The sequence below is a fragment of the Hetaerina americana genome, unplaced genomic scaffold, assembly GCF_022747635.1.
Source record: "Hetaerina americana unplaced genomic scaffold, ioHetAmer1.1.p SCAF_2, whole genome shotgun sequence".
Taxonomy (NCBI): domain Eukaryota; kingdom Metazoa; phylum Arthropoda; class Insecta; order Odonata; family Calopterygidae; genus Hetaerina; species Hetaerina americana.
The window spans coordinates 28,179,086-28,199,681 of record NW_027286763.1 but is presented as its reverse complement, the minus strand read 5'-3'; the positions used below and the strand labels follow the sequence as shown (position 1 = coordinate 28,199,681).

The 20,596-nt window shown below is 37.6% G+C and overlaps 1 protein-coding gene across 2 annotated transcripts in view; it reads right to left on the bottom strand.

Moving 5' to 3' along the window:
• PCB (Pyruvate carboxylase) overlaps positions 1-20,596 on the bottom strand; it is a 93,486-nt gene that overhangs the window by 8,360 nt on the left and 64,530 nt on the right. The window contains exons 7-16 of one of the 2 annotated variants that reach the window (XM_071585744.1): positions 19,808-19,971; positions 18,645-18,807; positions 16,506-16,688; positions 15,709-15,943; positions 12,157-12,204; positions 10,284-10,671; positions 9,214-9,454; positions 4,546-4,795; positions 2,161-2,405; positions 766-945 (exon numbers count right to left, since the gene is read on the bottom strand). In XM_071585744.1, coding sequence (XP_071441845.1) covers positions 766-945; positions 2,161-2,405; positions 4,546-4,795; positions 9,214-9,454; positions 10,284-10,671; positions 12,157-12,204; positions 15,709-15,943; positions 16,506-16,688; positions 18,645-18,807; positions 19,808-19,971 — 2,097 coding nt within the window. The remainder of the gene's footprint in view (positions 1-765; positions 946-2,160; positions 2,406-4,545; positions 4,796-9,213; positions 9,455-10,283; positions 10,672-12,156; positions 12,205-15,708; positions 15,944-16,505; positions 16,689-18,644; positions 18,808-19,807; positions 19,972-20,596) is intronic. The other variant, XM_071585746.1, reaches the window with a different exon arrangement.

Sequence of the window (20,596 nt, the reverse complement as noted above, 5' to 3'; positions counted from 1 at the left end):
TCTTGGGCCTAACAATTGGGCCTGCATTCAAGAACTGGTGGCATGAAGTCAGCACCTGCTTTGGAACTGGTAGAGAGGCATTAATTTTGCACCCATATCAACAGTCCTGAGACACTATGGTTGAAGCATAAGTGGTTTAAGCCAATTCTAAGCGAAAGATTCTTCAATTTTTATTCATTGCTGAAATTATATTAAGTAAATGTTCATTATGAAGAAAATTTCAAAAATCCTTTATCTCTTAAATTGACTTGCTTAAATTTGACTCATTTTGTACAATGTAACATCTAATTATATCATCAGATAGCATGATTGTGAATGACTTTCAAAATACAGTAAATCCTTGCAAATCAAAAATATATGGGGCTACGAGTAAGTGGATTTCGGCTGATCCATTTTATCCCACTTTCAGTTTTCCTCCAGGTACATCTTCCAATGACACACACTAGTTTGGTACTGTGCGAGTGCAGATGACTCTCGTCATGCTTGAACACTAGGTGGCTGTCTGAATGGGGTGTACATACATTCATCAGCCTATGTGGACTAGTCTCCCCAGTATTTTTGGCAGGACATCACTTTGTCTGGACATTCTCTACTTCTGATGCACGTGAGAATGGCAACCTTCCTCTCCTCTCATCCTAATTAAGCCTGATCCATTTCCCCCATTTCTGTTTGGTCACACATTCAACAGTATTCCCTTCCTTTTCCATTTCAGAGAGTAGGATTGAGCGTGAACAAATACACTTCTGCTGTTACTTATACAAATACCTTTGATCTGAATGGTTCTGGAAAACCCCCATATGGTGTGCCAATGTACCCCTGGAGAAACTCCACCACAGACTTAGGGAAGGAGAGCTCTTCTGCCTTCTCCTCCACTTCTTTTGCAGTCAGCTTGTTCTGCACCATGAACTGAGCCAAGTCACCCACCACTTTGGATGACGGAGTCACCTATAATGCATGCAGAGCCACCACTAGTGAGCAAACAAGGGCACAGAGCAAGAGAAGCCTTCCATACATGGAAGGCTATAAAACAAAGCTATTGATCACAGGATAATATTTTTTTTGTTTTGACCCAGAATTTACTTTACAACTCACCATCAGGTGTATCACATAGCCTACATTGGTGACTTATCACTACTTGATAATTATGTGATACATCAATGCCTAGGTTGTTACATGAAATAATATCCTTTGAAAATTCTCCACAACTCACTACTTTCATTCCATCAAATCAAACTTGGCTCTTTCAAGTTGAGAGATATCTTCATTTGCCCTTACAATCAAAATGTTTAAACAAAGATTTTAATATGAGGAGTATGTGTGACAAGAATTCTCATCGTTCAGATATATCAATTAAAACATTAAGAGAGCCTTTTTAACATACATGATAGTTTCTCTTCTTTAATATATCAGTATTTAAAGCAGCATAATGGTATTTATAAAAAATTATTTAATACAGGCTTTTAAACAATAGCTTAATCTTACATCGGCAATCTAGTTGAATGTGGTGGCAAACCATATGGCTAGGTATTTATTCAGCATCAATGTCCATTTCAGTTGTGTTCTATATTTATTCCATTAATTGTCCACATGCTAGTCTAATTATTTCAAATGTGTTCACTCATATGGCCCAAAGTCAATCAGTCGATTGAAAAAATTTCTGTTCAGTCAGTGTAATCAGTCAACTAAGGAAGAACACTCGTGAAGAAGCTCTACTCCATCAGAGCATAGACAGACATAATGAGAAAAACATGGGATTGATTGCATCAATAATGATCCTCTTAGTTCTTTTCTGGGTAATGGGTAAGTTTAATTTATGGATGTCCTTTAAGAAGTTTCTTTCCCAGTCTCTCCTTGAATGTTGAATCAGTTACCAGGTAACAAGGTTTTGAATAAAATAAACTTTGTCCTACTGCACTGTGCCAACATAACCGTTTTGCTCTTCCCTTCAACTGCAAGTGTCTGACGAATGAGAGTGAATGGACACTATTCGGAAATTGCAGCTCTCATATTCCTTCATTATCCTTCACCCTACAAATCGTAATTGGGTCACTGAGTCACTGATGGGTTGTGGCCAAGATGTGAATCAAAGGAAACAGCACTCCTTGGAATGCTTTAGTCTGAGAGTGATGCTAACCATATGTTCAAGTGGAGGTCCTTTACCTTTATGATGTCACCCAGGAGCAGATTGGCCTCCCGGTATGCATGCTTCACATCTTCAAAGAAGTCCCCAAGGCCCAGCGAGTACGCTTGAAACTGCAGGTTGGTGTACTGGCCTCCTGGGATCTCATTAATGTAGACATCAGCATTTCCAGATTTCATTGTTGTAGCACATTCAAATGGTGCGTACAGAGTACGTGTCTGCTCCCAATAGGCTGAATATTCACTCACATGCTTTAAATCAAGACCTGTGGGTGCATGCACAATACTGTATTATAGTTTGTGATCCAGACAATCTGCTTCATGAATTAACATTTATTCGTAACTCACAGTGGGAAAAGTGTAGCCATGAACCTCAGAAAGGGTCACAACATGGATTGAACGATTCTCTCATGGATTGAATGACTTGTACCATGATATGGCATTCATGAATGAGAAAAATATATTTTTCATGAAATTTAGCATATAATTTATTCAAATATTTTTTATTAAATTGACAAGTCTGACTCAATAGCAAGTCAATTTCGACAACATTCTGCATGTGATGTAATCATTATGCGCAAATTAAATCTATAAGTTTAACCACAGATGACAACACCATATTCATTCAAGCTCAATTTCACATGGTGGACATTTCAATACCCAAAGTACATGGTATTTTTAACTCGAGAAAAAACAAAAGTGATATAATTTTTCAGCTAATAACCTTTTCTTGACCATACCTTTTCATAATAAATGGTTTCACACTGCTTCATTTCAGTAGCAGTAAGGTCAATGAGCATGCGTGTTTGTAAGAAGATACTAAAATTAACAATGTTGAACTGATTTATGTAAAAAAGTGAAGTCAAAAGAAAAAACAGCATAAATGCAGCCATTATGCACATGACTATGCTAAAAATTTGCCATAATAGTTCAAAAATATTCTCAAGATGCCTCCTAAAACATTTAATTATGTACATCTTATGGAAGAGCTACTTGAACATGGGGTAGTATGCCAATATCAATCAATAAAAATGAAACAAAATTAAGCTTTTTTGATGAATAATTTAACACCATTTAACCATTAGAACATCTTATAGGCACTAGAATGTTACCACACTTAAAGAATGTCAAAATGCCCACACACATTCCAAACAGCACATACATTATCTCAATTGAAATGACACTGACATAAAATATACACAAACCATTTTGCTTATTATTGTAAAAATGCAAGTTTAAGATCACCAATAGTTATTGTTAATCATATTTAATTTTGAATAGATTTGCAGAAGCAGAACATTTAACTATACCCTGTGATTTGCTGGTCGAGGTAGGTTTTTGATGGACACAAGCTACCAAACAGTACAGGGAAGATTCCCTTGTCTCTCTTAACAAAACACATCCTGATATCCAATCGTATAACAGGCCCTTCTTCAATTCTGCATTCCTCCTATCATTCCATCCAGCATCTCTATCCTATTTCTACCACTGCCAAAGTTGCCTAACATTCTCTCTTCTACCACAGTCTTCAACATCCCATTACCAATTGGAATGCTCTGCACCCATCTTTCCTGCCTCTTTTCAATCTCTCAACAACGCTCTTAATTCCCCCACCACAACTAGCCCTTTTTTCTTTGTTTTCCTTTCAGTCCACTTCACCTTCTCCATCTTCCTCCACACTCCCATTTCAAAAGCCGACAATCTATTCCTATCATTCTGCTTCAATGCCCATGTTTCTGTGCCATACAAAACCCCACGCATACCAAGGTTTTGACGAGCCCTTTCTTAACATCCTTACTCAAAGTCCCTGTCGTCAACTCCCTCTTCCTTGTGAAACCTCCTTCGCTTATAGTAATTGTTTGCCTTGTGTCTCAACTACTTTGACCATTCTCATCCAAAACACTTCTAAGATATGTAAACTGTTCCACCTGCTCTAGTTATTGCCCTCATATTTTGACATTTAACTTAGCCTCTCTCTTCCTGAATAAATTGCATAACCTCAGTTTTACTTACAATTATCCTCATCCCATACCTATTACAATGACTTTTCAATGTACTCAGCAATGCTTGCAGCCCCTTGGCTGACTGAAAAACTAAAGATTGATCATCTGCAAGCCTGATTTAATGAATTCCCCACTGACTTTCAGTCCTATCTTCAGTTTCCCCCCAGAGTGTCGACCCAAGCCCAATCCAGTGACCACCTCGTCTCGCCAAAGAGGCTTCCCTGCAAACATCTAAGATGCTCATGGTTTTGTTTCAGGACCCATGCCATGCAGTTATCCAGTTGGCATGAGAGTATGTGCACCGCAGTCATGAATTCCCCTCTTCTCATTCATATACACAGCTTGGTACATCCCTCACCCCTCCCAGGGGCTATGAGCCATGTGCCCCTTAGCACACACTCACCTGTGTCCAGCTCTGACCCTTGCAGAGAGGCCACCAATGCCCCCATGCTTGGCTGTGATGTCATCCCCGACATCGAGTCCACTGCAACGTCCACCACATCTGCCCCTGCATTGGCACATGCCAGCAAAGATGCCACGCCAGCCCCTGAAGTGTCATGCGTGTGGATGTGCAGAGGTATATCAGGGTGCCGGTCCCTAAGAGCTGACACCAGCATCTTGGCAGCACGAGGCTTCAGGAGGCCAGCCATGTCCTTCATGTATGGAAGCAAATGGAGGAAGATGGTTACATCAGGAGTGAGTATCCCCAACGGAAAAATCAACATATCACGCCATTCCAAATGCCAGTCATATTAGCAAAATCACAAAAATTCCATAGAGTTGGGTAAAAGGCAGCTTTGGCAAGAATGACTACTAGAAAGCAAGCAGGTGAAATGCAATAGCCTGTCCATTTGCTATGCATATGTACCTTACCTTGAAAGTAGTCATGTGGCAGGAAGGATTAGATCACCGGTAAATTCAGGGGAATCGGTGATTTTTAACGTAAAATATTTCAATTTTAAATAAATCAAAATGTTTTATGTTAAGTTTTCTTATGTTATGGTACTGAATCATGTGAGTGGACAAGGGATTCCTTGATTTCTCAGTTTGTTCAGTATACATTTTCCCTTAACCTCCTCTTGTAGTCTCTCATCTTACAATTTAATGCCAGGGGAAAATTCTTCACTCTAATTAATGCAATTTGAATCCAGTTACCGATGGACTCAAGTACTAAATAATGCCTATTGTCAAATTTCCTAGCTCCATCAAAAAAACACTAAATACTCCAAAACACAAAAATGAATCAATTTTTACTCTAAATATTTTCTATCACCTTCATCCCATCCAAAATTCCTAAACTTTCCCTCCCTCTACTTCATTTGCCCGTCATTCTCCCCTCTATCAATCAAGTCCTAAACATTCCATTGTCACTCAATATGCCCTGTAACCACTTTTATTGCCTTATTTCACTTCTCACAAGAAACTTCTCTCTTCTCCTATCTTATCCAGGACTAATCATTTTCTTTCAATCCATTTTATTGTTTCTATTCTTCTTCACAAACACATCTCTTTAACTTTTTAGGCAATATGAACCACGACTGGAGGGTAAAAACAAATGCTGGATGTGCTTGTGCATTATGAGCAGGCAAAAAAAAACAGTAAGACCCCATAATAAATGCCTATCTAATATTTGTTTATTGATTTCAAGTCCAAAAATCATAACGATAAGTTTTCCAGAAATATATCATGTGAAGGTATGACATTAGCAATATTACGGGAGCAGGAGATATGATATGATTGAACAAGTTTGTTTGGAAGACCAAGAATTCCATCTGTTCACCAGTAGGTTGGGCTCAAGAGGCAAAAATAGTTTTTTATAAAAATTGAGGGACAGAATTTCTACAAGTGGTTAATATTGAAGATGTGTACATTTTTAAGACATGAAAATTAGTCAAAAGAGAAAGCTATTATCTTGGCCAAAAATTTTCATGGATCTAACAAAATGACCCTTTCACAGGTAAATTTGATTGAAAACTGCAAAATATAAATACAGTAGGTTAAAATATTTTACGACCCGCACACCATTTGTGTATATATTTAATTTAATTAAACTAATTATATGTTTGAAATTAATTTAATCTACTGATTCTGATCACTAACATTATTGAGTTCCCAAATTTTGCAAGATGCATTCTCCAATTCGTATGTTACTGAAAATAATTAGACATAACAAAGCGCAATTTCTGAAAGGAACTGCTTGGGAAAAGAAATTAACATGCATTAACCTAAATACCACCACAAATGCTATCCTCTAGACTTACTTGCATCACGAGACTAAAATTTGAAATCTGAAACTTCTTGTTCCTAGCCACATGAAATGAATACCTGCAACCTCAATGATTTCTGAGTAATTTGTTATCAAAGGCTAGTGCAAAAGTCAATGGCCAAGGCACCCACTTTGCTGCTGAATATTCTCAGCAGCCCATAATTCCATTGAAAAGTTTGGAGCATTTACAAACCATGCTAGAGGGTTCGAGGAAAAATCTGAATCTGATGATTGAACACAATGTTGAGCAAATAAAAAATATATACACATCACAATACTATTGACTTCACTGTAAACCACTTTTAGATCAGGTTTTCTACAATTCAGTTTAGTTCATAAGCATAAAAGCATTCATTTACTGAACTCAATCTAGGTAAGTTATTTTATGAATTGACCAGCACTAATATGAAATGCTGGTATTGGAGTATTGGGTAATGGCACAAGGAAAGCTGATTTACCATGTAGTTATATTGTCGAGAAAACATTAAAATCAATAAATTAAACCATGCAACAGCACTTTTCTAGTTTTTGGTCACATAAAATAGTTAACTTTCTTTTCAGCAGATTTCCTTTAATCTAACAACATGCATAGTGTGTGAACTAACTAACTACATAAATAATGTGCATGTCTAAGTTTGACAGAAATATAGTATTGGTTGACTGGTTGACAGAAACGGAATATACTACCTTGATCAAAAATTTCCCGGAATTTATTCAGAAAATTAAAAATACAAGTTTATTCATCTAAATCTATATTGTCCCCTTCAAAGTAATCCCCATCGACTGCAACACACTTATGCCAGCGCTTGATCCAATCCTCGAAACATTTTTTATATTCGGTTTTCGGTATGTCCATCAGTGCTTCCTGCGATTTTTCCATTACTTCCTCTCGGCTGCTAAAACGCGTTCCCCGTAATGGTTTTTTAACTCGATTGAACAGAAAGAAGTCACAGGGAGCCAAATCAGGTGAATTCGGTGGCTGTTGGATGGTATTTGTTGCATTTTTCGTCAAAAAATTACGAATAATGATAGCACTGTGCGACGGTGCGTTATCATGGTGCAAAATCCACGAGTTTTCTGCCCACATTTCTGGTCTCTTTCGGCGAATTGCTTCACGCAAACGTCTCATAACGCCCAAATAATACTCTTTTTTCTTTACTGTCTGGCCTTCTGGCAAAAATTCATGATGCACTACACCGTTGTAATCCATGAAAACCGTCAGCATTGCCTTCTTTTTTGACTGAAAACGACGTGGTTTTTTTGGTCTCGGCTCATTTGGTGAACGCCATTCACTTGCCTGATGTCTGGATTGCGTGTCGTACTCATAAACCCACGTCTCGTCTCCAGTAATGATCCTTTTGATGAATGTGGGATCGGATTCAGCCTCGCAAATCATGTCTTTTGCGACGTCAACACGGTCTCTTTTTTGCATGAAATTGAGGTCTTTTGGCACCAACTTTGCTGCTACACGACGGAAACCCAAATCATTAACCACAATGTCTTGGGCGGATCCATAGGCAATGTTCAAGTCCTCCGCTATTTCTCTGATGGTTAATTTGCGGTTATTGACCAACATTTCTTTTACTTTATCAATTTTTTCACCGACTTTCGATGTCGATGGTCTGCCACTGCGTTCATCATCTTCGATTGACTCACGACCACTTCTGAACCGCTCGTGCCACTGGTAAACGACCGTTTTTTTTAGAGAATCGTTGCCGAAACACTTTTCCAACATTTCCAACGTCCGTGCGCCACTAAATCCGTTTTTTACGCAAAATTTAATACAAGTTCGTTGTTGCAAATTTAAATCCATTTCTGCAATTGTAAAAAATCGCCAACACACACAGAGATAGATGTACTCTTGGCTACGTAACTTTTGCAAATGTCAAGTTATGACACTAAGATTTAAAGGGAATATCAACAACAGATGTACCAATTTAACAAAAAAAACAGAACTCAAATCGGAACGATGGGAGCGCCACACGGTGGTTATTCCGGGAACTTTTTGATCAAGGTAGTATGATACATTTGATTCCACTCAATTCCCTGGTATGCAGTTCACAGTGGCTGCTGAAAAACCCCTGTCACAATATCAAATGCGATCAAACAAGCAACTTTCAAAGTGAAGGGCTACCTTCCAAAACCTTTTGCAACCGCCACAAGCAATTTTAAAATATAGGCCTTAATTGATTCCATGACTAAAACCATCAAAATCATAGTATTTGGAAAAAAATCTTAAATTTCAATGAAATAAAATAGAGAAATAATCAGGGTACTGCTAGATTTCATTGCAATCATACATACATATAAGAATATTGTTAAATGTTCTACAAAAATCAACACATTGATGCAATGCCCAGGGCATTGATGTGACCAAGGGATGTTTAAAATTGGGATACCCCTGGGGCTATTTAGGAAGCACAAAAATCCTCCAATTCAGATGGACTTTCCAAAAGCATTTCTGCTTATTTTTGTAATAATGAATAATAATAATTTGTCCGTAAATTTGTTGCATATTCATACATACACAAATATAGGATATGCAGGACACAGAATGATGGGTATATCTTATAAAAAATGTGAATAATAAAGTATTAAATAAAATTTACTAATTTATAATGCACAATAAGATCAAATGGTAATATTAGGAGGTGACTGGGACCCCATGGGCATTACCATAGAATTAAGTTTCAAGGTCAATCTAACGAAAAACTGATAGCTGTATTGTATGATGATGGTTGGTGAAAAAATGCCACATATTTAACTCTAGGGTAAATGGAAATGAATACAGATAGCAGGACTCACCTTGATACATAATATGTGTGTTCCTGCTTTCACTAGTTCATCAGACAACTTCAAGTAGTAATTAAGATCATACTTTGTTCGTGTTGGGTCAGACACATCACCAGTATATGAGATGGCAGCCTCCACTACACCACCTGCTTTTCCAACAGCATCCATACCCAAAATTAAGTTGGGGAGGTAATTTAAAGAGTCAAATACTCTAAAAATATCCATTCCACTTTTCACAGAGAGCTCACAGAATCTAAAATATAAATTAGAAATTCATTAATTCACGATACAATACATGTAAGCAATGAAAATGAGAAATTACCACATTAAAATTAAATAGCACATTTATTTAGAATGTAAATATTTTTTTTGAAAATTACATAACTCTGATAGTTAAATTCAATGATGAAATAAGTATTTTTTCAAATTCTTAACTATTCAAAATTGATAGCCATTAGTTTATCCCACCATGAGGCAAAAAAGATCCATTTCAAAGTCCACACCACAGACAACCATTTACTTTGATTATCTAATAGTTACATTTTCCTAGTACAGACAAGTTCCAATTGAGTAACAATTTTTTTTTCAAAATTCAATCATGACTTATACTAAATATTAAAAGTTTCCAGCAACCCTTATTATGAAAAATACAGTAGAAGCCATTATACCGCAATCAGCACACTGTCATGCAGTGTTCACAATTTAACTAACTTAGTGACCAAGCTTTGAACCCCAATTTATTTTCTCCATAATGAATCAAAAAATAGTTGTAAACTATATACTTGATAAAGTCTGGACTTTCTGCCTAGTGCCATTCCCATAATACACCATGCAACACTACAAGAGGTCCTGGTGGATAGTCATTTTAATAGCAGGGAATATGTAAATAGCATAGCTTCCCCTTGGCCATGAGATTAGCCAAAGACAAGCTTTGCAATGGGTGCAAAAAATGTAATAAAAAGGGTTGATAATAGGGCCGAGGGGTATGACCCACTGCAGTCGTAAAATGCTTACAAGCCAATGTGTGACACTGGCCAAGCAAGAGACTGAAGCAATCATGTGGAGCAGATGAGTGCACTTACTTGTACACCACATTGTCAGGGTAATTTGTATAACCAACTGCATTCGCACCCCGAAGCAGCATCTGGAAAGGCACATTGGGTAGCAGCTTGCGCATGTCCTCAAGCCTCTCCCACGGACACTCATGCAAGAAACGGAGGGCCACATCGAAAGTGGCTCCACCCCAGTTTTCCACTGAGAGTAGAGCTGGTCCCAGGGAGGAGTATGCCACAAATGGAGAGATCTTCAGCAAGTCATGCGTGCGGACACGTGTCGCCAGGAGAGACTGGTGTGCATCACGAAGGGTAGTGTCCGTCAGCAGAAGGCCCTTGTGGGCTCTTATCGCTCGTGCAAAACCTTCAGGCCCATCATTAAGGAGGACATCTCTGAATCCCTTTGGAGGATCTATCCCTGCATGTGATGGCAGGTGGAGAAAGGGAGAGAAATAGTTGAAGATGTGACAAAAACAAACCCTCAGCTGGCATTGCTAGCCAAATGTGTTTGTTTTGCCCCAAAAATAGTCTGCAAAACCTAATGGAGCAGGCCCATCTTGGTAAAGAGGCCAAACCATTTCATATTTGGGCTTATCACACAATTAATTATTATTTTGCTGGTGCAGTGATGCTCAAAATGAGCATAAATTACTTAAGAATTCATTCTTGGATTCCATTATTACATAATGAGCAAGATGCAATGGCATACAACCATCTACATGGTTTCATTGAAGGCACTGCAAGGGTGTGCGGCAGGGATGCGAGTCCAATTCTGGGCCTCGACAAAAGAGTTTCCCATATTTTAATTAAGAATAACATTTAAACATTATCTTTTTAGAACTAACTGAATTTTTAAAATTATATTAATACAAATGCTTTTTGAAATAAACTAAAATATTTACGACTGAAAATCAACTCCAGCATGTCTGCCTCATTATAGTCATTACAATGCGGCTGTATCTCAGAAGGAAATCTCAGCATGCATTCTATTTCACTCACTTTTAGTGGCACAATGGGTGTTTAAAGAACACATATTGGATCCTTATCTGGTTTTGTGGATTTCAAGGGCGAATTCAGATAATTTATTTTTTAATTTCTACATTTTGGTAGATGCAAATTTTGAACACAGAAGTTCAAACTAGAAAAAAGGAAAGAATACAGGGATTTGATGAAAATGGTTATTACAAAGAACATTTGTGGGAAGCGGTAAAAAAGGAATAACAATGGCTGCGAGGGAGATACTACTAATGATGGACATTTTTTTTGACAAAGTGATTGGCAGGAGAGGTGATTAGAAAGAGTAGAAAGGGTAAGAAATGGAAATATGTGATTGAGTTGAGGAGAGGAACATAAAAAGAGCTGAATGATAAAGAGAGGCAAAAATCTTTTTAAATTGCTTGTTTTTTTCTAATCTTCATGACGAATCCAAACTATGAATGCTTTTGTTGGCATGTCAGTACTACAAAATAGAAAAATAATGCATACCTATAAGGCCATATCCATAAAACAATGACCTAGGAGACATTATGAATACAGTTTGATTGGCTATGTTGCAGGTTGGCACTTTCCTGCATTCTTGATTCATCCAATTCCCTTCAGAGATATTGAAGAACTATACAATTTTTTCAATGGCCTGGAGAAATTGGGCAACTTATTTTTTAACATGAAATCACAGCTTGCACAGTTTTCTCACTAAGGGCCTCAAAACTTTGTTTGCTTCTTAAAAATGCCTCAACCTCATTCTCTCCAATGTGTTGACCTCCCTGGAAGATGTGGGGGTTGACAAATGGGAGTAGGAAGAAAGAGAGAGAAAGAGAGAGAAAGAGAGAGAAAGAGAGAAAGAGAGAGAGAGAGAGAGAGAGAGAGGGAGAGAGAGGGAGAGAAGGGGAGAGAGTCTACTGACCTCCTTCACCATCATCATCGCTCTCAGAGGACACCATGGTTCTGGCTCCTGAAATTTTAGAAATCAAAAGGAAAACGGCATACACATAAAAATGTGCCAACCAAAAATTAACATAATAAGCTGCATGCAATTAAGGATATAAATTTATCAATCACGTGGAAATACATATAAAACTAAATGTTTTGGTTGTAGTACCAAAGCAGAAAATTGGGTGGGGAAAGAATTTAAACCAAATTACAACACAACTTGGGTAAATAAGCTCTCTATGTCAGTCAGCAGTAACCAGAGTGTACAATATTGCTATTCATAGTGTTTCTAGTTCATGCCAGTAACTTTCAATCACTTTCCTGGACATTGGGGATATTTTCCAGTTTTTTTTACAGTAGAACTCGACTCCATTTCCAAAGCACTATCACAATCATTCCAGTTCCTGGCAGACTCCCAAAATGATTGTGGAATGCAAAGGTTTACATGCCACCTATCATGCTTCCACACACTAAGCTAAACCTTCTCCCAAAATCTCATGTCAATGAACAAATTATATAATTATAGGCATATTGTCTTTCCTTCCATTAGTTATGTACCACACTTTTTTGCCATGGATTAGGAAAAATAAGAAACATCATGTAATTTTTTCTTGCCATTCTGAAAAGAAGCAAAATGGACAACTGGCCAAATATCATGAGTTCTGGCAATTTCTCAAAGAAAAATATCAATGTATTGTCACTGCGAATAGCTTGAACTGTTGATTCAAGTAACCAATAACAGTACTACCATCAGTGACAACAGGCTTGACTTGGCTTTGTACTGTTCAGAAAAGTGGAACACATTGACAAGCTGTGCTCTATAAATACTTACAGTGCAAGATTTAGTAAATACACATTTTATGCCTTCAATCATGCTGCTGCAACACAAAAAGGTCATAGGCTTTCCACAGAGGCAATAATAAGGTATTATCTCATCAACATAATCATTTGGGAAGGATAGAATGCTACCATGAACAAAAACTTTTGGCGAATCAGGATTACATAAATTCCTATATTTTTCCTAAACACTGGTCCCATTTACCTGTCCTAGAATCCCTTTCCAATTACGCTGCCGACATGATAGCTAGAACTTCATTGAGTCTGTATTGAGCCCTCGAGTCCTAACGTCCAGTCCCTAGGGGGGTTACACCATACTTGCTCAATGCCATCCTTCAAATGACACAGGTAGTTATTTTGAAAAAGTGCCTGGCAGATGTTCTGGCTGATGCCATTTCTGGCATCACAGAAGCTTAAAATGAGAGAAGTTAATGCCTTATGTATGGCATGACATGTTGATAGAAGGTTGACAAAAGCAAAGTTTTCTTTTCACCTGCACCACCAGTTGTAATTACTTCCATGGAATTGAAAAACAGGAAGTGCCAATTATTTATGTTCACTGCTACAAGTCATATAGGCATTTCTCATTTTTCATGAGAAATATTTTTGCATCATGGAATATTATAGCTTGTGGTTCAAATTACAGTCTCATACGATGTTATGAAACAAGAAGTCTTAGGTGCAATTTAGTGAAGTATTATCATTGTCCATTTAAATCCATTAGTCTCTGTAAACATCACTAATGTCACAAGGATTTAAGACATTAGATTTTGATGCGGAAGTACTCCAAAAAGTACAATCAACTATAGATATACTTAAAGTTTAGTCATTTTCATTTAATTTTTGAAACTGATGCCTGACTTACTGGCACAAGGGATTCCTGTCGTCCGATCTTACGTTGCACCCTACACCTCACACCCTTTCTGCATCCATAAATTTGAGGGGGAGCAAAAGCTGCTTTTGTGCGACATGCTATCTTTTGAAATTAGGGAATATTTATGTAATTTAATTTCTATTCAGCAAAAACATGATTAATTGATAATGTTATGGATCTATATATTTGTCTATAATTAATAACTATTTTCCCTCTATTTGCCAAACACTATCTGCAGTGTTTTGAAGAGTTTAAATGGTAGATTATTGAAATCTACATTTGTATGTAGATATGAAGTGATCGGAACTCTATTAGAGCAGTCAAAACCTTTGTTAAGCACTTTGGATAGCCACCAGGAATGTTTTAAGTGCAATACATTTTATGTAAAATGTTAAAAGAGACCATGGCAGAGAAAAAATGCAGTGCAATGTGGAGAGAATAATGTAAGCCTCTTTGTTATAAAGGTGAATAGTCTGACAAGGAATACATTGCAGTGGAAGTAAACATGTATGGAATGCTTTTGTTGAATGAGTCGTCACAAGTTTAGACAAATTGAAACTGGAGAAAGTGACTCAACATAATTGGATACCCATTTTATTTGATACTGTCTTCTTGTGTGTGCTATACTTTTCAGGTGATTGGCTGATACTGAATTGTAACTGAAAAAATCTCATTTCCCAAATCCAGAACATAGAATTAAACTTCTTCACCACAACACAACAGATATGATGTATGTATTTCAAGTCCTTATTTGTAGCCTTATATACACATTTTGGTTTCAATGAAAGGTTTGCACTAGAATGAAAGAAAGATTAAGAAACTGATGCTAGGAACTGACCAAGAAAACTATTATTTATGCAATCACAACTGGATGCTCAGTCACATATGTAAAGTTTGAATTGCGTAGGTTTTAAAAATTTAACTGACCTTCAGTGTACTTTATCTAATTCTTTCAATAACACTTGTCTTCCAAGGAGTCCTAAAACTGACTGCAAGCATATTCTAAATGTTAAATATATTTTACTCACACAAAGTTTTTGTACAACAATAAGCATTAAAATATTGATTATGCCATCAGACATCACGAAGTGTAGACTGCTGCCAATATGATGGAAAGGGTGCATGCCCTCACCAGGGATAATATATTTTTGCATTCCTGCCTTCCCCCCCCCCCCCCCCACTTGCCATGCACACTTCCCCATGTCTCCAACATATGAGTGCCTCCAACCGCTGCAATTAGTGAGCTAGGACTAACACTCATTTAAGAGTAAGTAATTTACCAGAGTGACACAAGAAGAAATTACAGCTACCTTGATCCCACCTATTCCATATTCTAACATATCAATGAACGTTCCTGAATCTTTTCTATGTCTAGAAATATACACTAACAATGCTCCACCATTATGCATACAATGCTAAAAAAGGTCTGGGCATTCCAAAATGCAACTCAATTATTTGTTGTACAGCTAATGGATAAGTACGAACTTCATGCAGAATCCATCACTATAGGCACATGTGGTGATTTAAAGTAAAAGTAATTACATATGTAAAACGCTGGATGCATTGGAAAGCCAGATATTCTAATCGAGATTGAATTGAAGAGAATTTCTACTTATGAAAAGGATCACTTTTTGTTAACAGTCTAGAGTGCATTTGGAGGAGAAAGCGAGATGCAAGGGGAGAACAAATTCAAAGGGCCAATCTTCCCTCCTCTTCGACATTCTTCTCGTCCACAGGAGAACGTCAGAGTGCCAGGTAAGATGGGGGGGGAGGGAAATAGTGACGAGTTGACACCCCCCTCTGATTTCCACTCACCCATGGGCACCTCAGGGACATGTGGCTTGATCTCAGCTGGCTTCAGCCCCGTTGCAAGTGGCGTCGATGGACCATTGACCAGCACTGTACCCAAGTAGTTAAGAAGTTTCTGGGCTCGATTTCGACTTGGCATGAACTGGAACAGCTGTGGATGCTCATCGATGAAGTAAGTGTCCACCGTGCCATTCAAGAACTTCTGATTCTCCAGTACATTCAGCAGAAATGGAATGTTTGTCTGGGAAAGACCATTCACTCAAATTAAATACGGCAATCTTAAGTTATGGTTCATAATTCAGCTTCCAAACCCTGAGAAGTGAGAAGGCAACTCCATCCAATCATTAGACATTGCATACACTTAGGAACAGAGATCTACGTCAAGTTCTAATTTTTCTAGACCCTGAAAAAACAAGATAATAAAGAAACAGTTTCAATCAACATTTCATATGAATGTATAACCAATTTGCATTCCTCAGTGCTTTTCACTACAGTAGAACCTCATTATTCTGGTAGGTTTAAATTTGGAATTTCAAACAATTTAAATCTAAGAGCAGTCCCAAACCAAATGTTTAGGTTTAGTCTGTCACAGCAAACACTGATTGCAACTCAACTGTGCATGGTTATCATTTGAAAGTTTCAAAATATTTTCAGTGATTTGAATTGAAGAGTTTAAAAATTATTTTCTAGTGAACTGGTGAACATCTTAGACAATATTTGCTTATAAAAATTTGAAAAGTAAATGTACTGGTATTATAAGGCTAAAGGCTTATATTATAAGGCTTCACCCTTACTGCCCTCACCTTGACACCTCGCACTCGAAACTCCCTCAGGGCCCGGTTCATCTTGGCTGAGGATGCCTGCAGGTCCCCTGCATGGGCTATCACCTTGACAAGGAGGGAGTCGTAATAGGGTGAGATGAGGGCACCAGCAAATGCAGAGGCCCCATCCAACCGGATGCCCATTCCCTCTCCGCTACGAAAAACCTGGAACCAAAGTCAAGGTTATGGGTGTGCACTGATGCCGATCACATTAGCGGCAACATACTACTCTGTCCAATAAATACCTGAACTGAGGCCATAAAAAATTTAGTCTACATTGATGTTGTCCCCTTTAAAGTACTCTCCATTTGTTGCCACACACTTATTCCATCTTCTTTTCCAGTGTTTAAAGCACCCTTGGAAGTCCTCAACAGTTAGGCTTTTTAGTTTTCCTTTTGCTTTATTGTGTCCACATCTTCCCAGTGATGTCCCCTCATCACATTTTTGCATTTTGGGAATAGATAAAGATGAGGAGGGGGGGGAGATCTGGCGAATGAAGAGGATGACCAAGGATGGTGATTGAATTTTTTGCCAGAAATTGGTGGAAAATCAATACTGAATGTGCAGGTGCATTGTCATGGTGAAGGATCCATCCATTATGTTTGGTTAAAATAGTGTGCCCTATTGATTATGTTACATTCATTTCATCAGTTATCATTCAGACAGTTTTTCGACTACCGAGAAGGCCAAGGGACTGCATCAACACAGGTGGTTGAAGGTCATCCCAGCCTTGCATATCTGGGGCGTCTTGTCGGCCATCTTTAAAATGCTTAATCCACTTGAAAACAAATGTTTTCTTCTGAGCATTAACACCGTAAATAGCGGTCAACATTTCAGCAGTTTCTTGATAACTTTTACCACACTTTACCAAAAACTTCAAAAACTTTACCAAAAACTTCAAAAACTTTACCAAAACTGCATCATGGCCACCAGATTGCACCAGTTTGTGCATTTATTGCACAGACCACAAACACACTGTTTGCCCTGGTGCCAATGTCCGTGTGATTCTTATACATTCTCTGTATTGGCCTTTCTCATAAAAAATTGTGGATGTGAACCAATAAAGTTTAATAAACTTTAAGTCAACAAAATTAAAACTTATTAAAATTGCTAGTTTTATTTAAATCAGAGTAAAATATTTAAATCTGTGATGATACATTCTCTCATAAGAATGAGAATCTGCATTCTTTTATTCTGACTGAAGTTTAACTAATTGTAAGATATTATTCTTATAGAAGGCATGTTTAATTGCAAAAACCTTGACATAAACAATTTGCAGAATGCAATGAAAATCAAAGGGAAATGAAAATTATTCGTAGGCTTCGAACCCAGGACAGAATACATTAAAAGCCACTGGTTTAAAACAAGACACTAAAATAATTATAATGGCATTCACATGAAGAAAACAGTCATCTTTCCTTCTAATTTCCCCCATCTTCACTCTGAAATTTTGGGGGCTTTAAAGGAACGGGATGTTGTGACAAAATACCGAACATACAATGTCACAGTCATTCATGGTCGTGTGTGACGTGCCACAGTTCACGAGGTTATTTAGAGTTTATGAGGACGCCTTGATAGTATAACTGACTAAATCACTTGACCGGACAATGAGGGATCCGGGTTTGAATCCCAGTCAAGGCAGGCAAATGATTTTTACACTCTGACATTGTTGCATTTCCTCTTCCATTTGCCGAACTATTTATTTTAAAATACTCATTTCCAATTCACTTTTAAATTGAAATGACATTTCGATAACTACAATACACATATAGTGTAAGTCCATACATTTGATCAAAAGAAGATGCTTTTTGCACCACTATACTGACAAAGGTTGTTTTAATTTGCTGGTGCCTGCCACAAGTGAGAGAGCACCGAGAGTCTGAGCTGGAGATTTAGCCGTTCCAATGTCTGCACAATTAGATGATGAGCGGTGAGGTGGCGGCTGTATCCATTAGTTATTTGTTTACCTACATTGTGGATATTCTCTAAATACCAAACAAAGGGTTTGACAGGATTAATCAAAAGGATTGTGCAGCAAACTTGGGCCAATGGAATGTTAATGATTGCTTAACAAAATGAATGGTTACTGCTCTAATGAACGCAGAAAAAAGATGGTCTAACCTCTATCCGCCCTGTGTCTGGTTGGAAGTTCTTTGCTGGATCTTCAGTGGTTACTCTGCACTGAATGGCATACCCCTGTGGCTTGATTGTCTCCTGCTTCATTCCAAGTTCCGGCAAAGTCATCCCCTCTGCAATACGAATCTGTGACTGCACCAAGTCTATCCTGAATGCAATTAATAAAAGTTAATAAACATTAAATATGGCAACAGAGCAGGAACTGTGAAATAAACGAGTGTAAGCAATGATTATTTAGCCATGGAGTGGGGGCACCAAAAGTTTTAAGGGTCCCTCCTACGGCACAACTGCCTAAATATTCCATGAAATCCTGTTAAGGTGACATGAATAGGCAAGAGAATACAGTTAACCAATAGGCCACAAGTAATCCAGAGGAATGAACAATGGTGAACCCTCATATGAATAAATTTTCAACACCATAGGCATGCTCAATGGAGATGATGGGTCACTGATGAAAAATGTCAGCTAAAAGGAATCTCTCCTATCTGCCATGGCATCAGTATTAAAATAAGCAAGCATGTTTAGAAGTGCAGGCTACTATCTAATGTGCTTTTTGCCTCCTCATTATAATCCTCAAAGTGCTCCAAGAAAAGAAGACTTTCCAAAAAGACCTTTATTAAGAATAAAAGGAAGAAGCATTGTCCTTGCGATAACACCAAACTTCATTCATTTATAAGAAAAAAAAGATAAAGCAGAGGCTGCAACTGTCAGTGGTTTTTGCTAACTGCATGAGGCTCTGGAATACATGTAACACTCCTGGATAAGGGGGTTCTGCCATACATGAGTTATTCAATTTCAATCATTAAAACTGAAAATGACAATTCTCAATAATATTGTACATTCTGAATGAATTTCACAATTTTCAAAAGGAGCTCAAACAGAATGCAATTATTTCCATTTCTACATGAAATCAAGATCTGAATGAACATCACAGTAGGAGTCACATTTAGGGTGCGTCAACAGATACGGTCATTTTGCACCAATGAGCATGATTTTTACTCATCAAAAATTAAAATCTAAAATCATAAAAACCATCAGGGCAACAATGAAGTCATCATGACAATCCCCATGGCTCATCATCCCTTTCTTGCTTGAGGTGCAATCACTTGTCTTAACAGCCTCCATGGCCTTCAGATGATGTCACTCACCCTGTTATTTCCTCTGTCACTGTATGCTCCACCTGAAGGCGGGCATTCACCTCTATGAAGTAGAAATTCCCCGACTCATCCACTAGGAACTCAACGGTGCCAGCATTCTCATATCCCACACTCTTGGCCAGACGAACTGCATGCTCAGTCATCTTGTTTCTCACCTGCCAAATAACCACACCATTATGGTATATCAAAGCTAACATTTCATTCCACTCTATCATACATCATATAATGAATACAAAATACCTCACCTCAATTTGATGACTTAAATACTTCTTATAAAAGACTACTCAAAAAGTAATTTGCATAAGACTCATTTGCTATGCATAAAAGTTACAACTTGAACTGGCCAACACATTATTGAGTACATCATTTCTTGTCCTTTGGCTACCTCCAAGACAAGACAAATCAAGGTATTTAAAGATATGGTCAAATATATGAGATAAGATTATTCCATGACAAGAGCATACACTATGCTCACTGAAATATATACATAATATTTTATGGGCATGAAAGAAATGAAATGCAATGCAGCGGAGTATTAAAATTCATTAAGACGGAAAATACACAAGGACACAATCATAATATGAGTGATTTATTAAAGTGCAAAAATTTCAGAGCATAAAAATCATTGACCTTTACTGGAATTTCAACCTGGATCCCTTGCATTCGGCAGAGTTCTTCAGGAAGTTAAGCTACCAAGGCTCGAATTGAATTCCAGTAAAGGCAAATGATTTTTACACTGAAATTATTGCATTGTAATGCACATTTTTTGGATGACTCTGA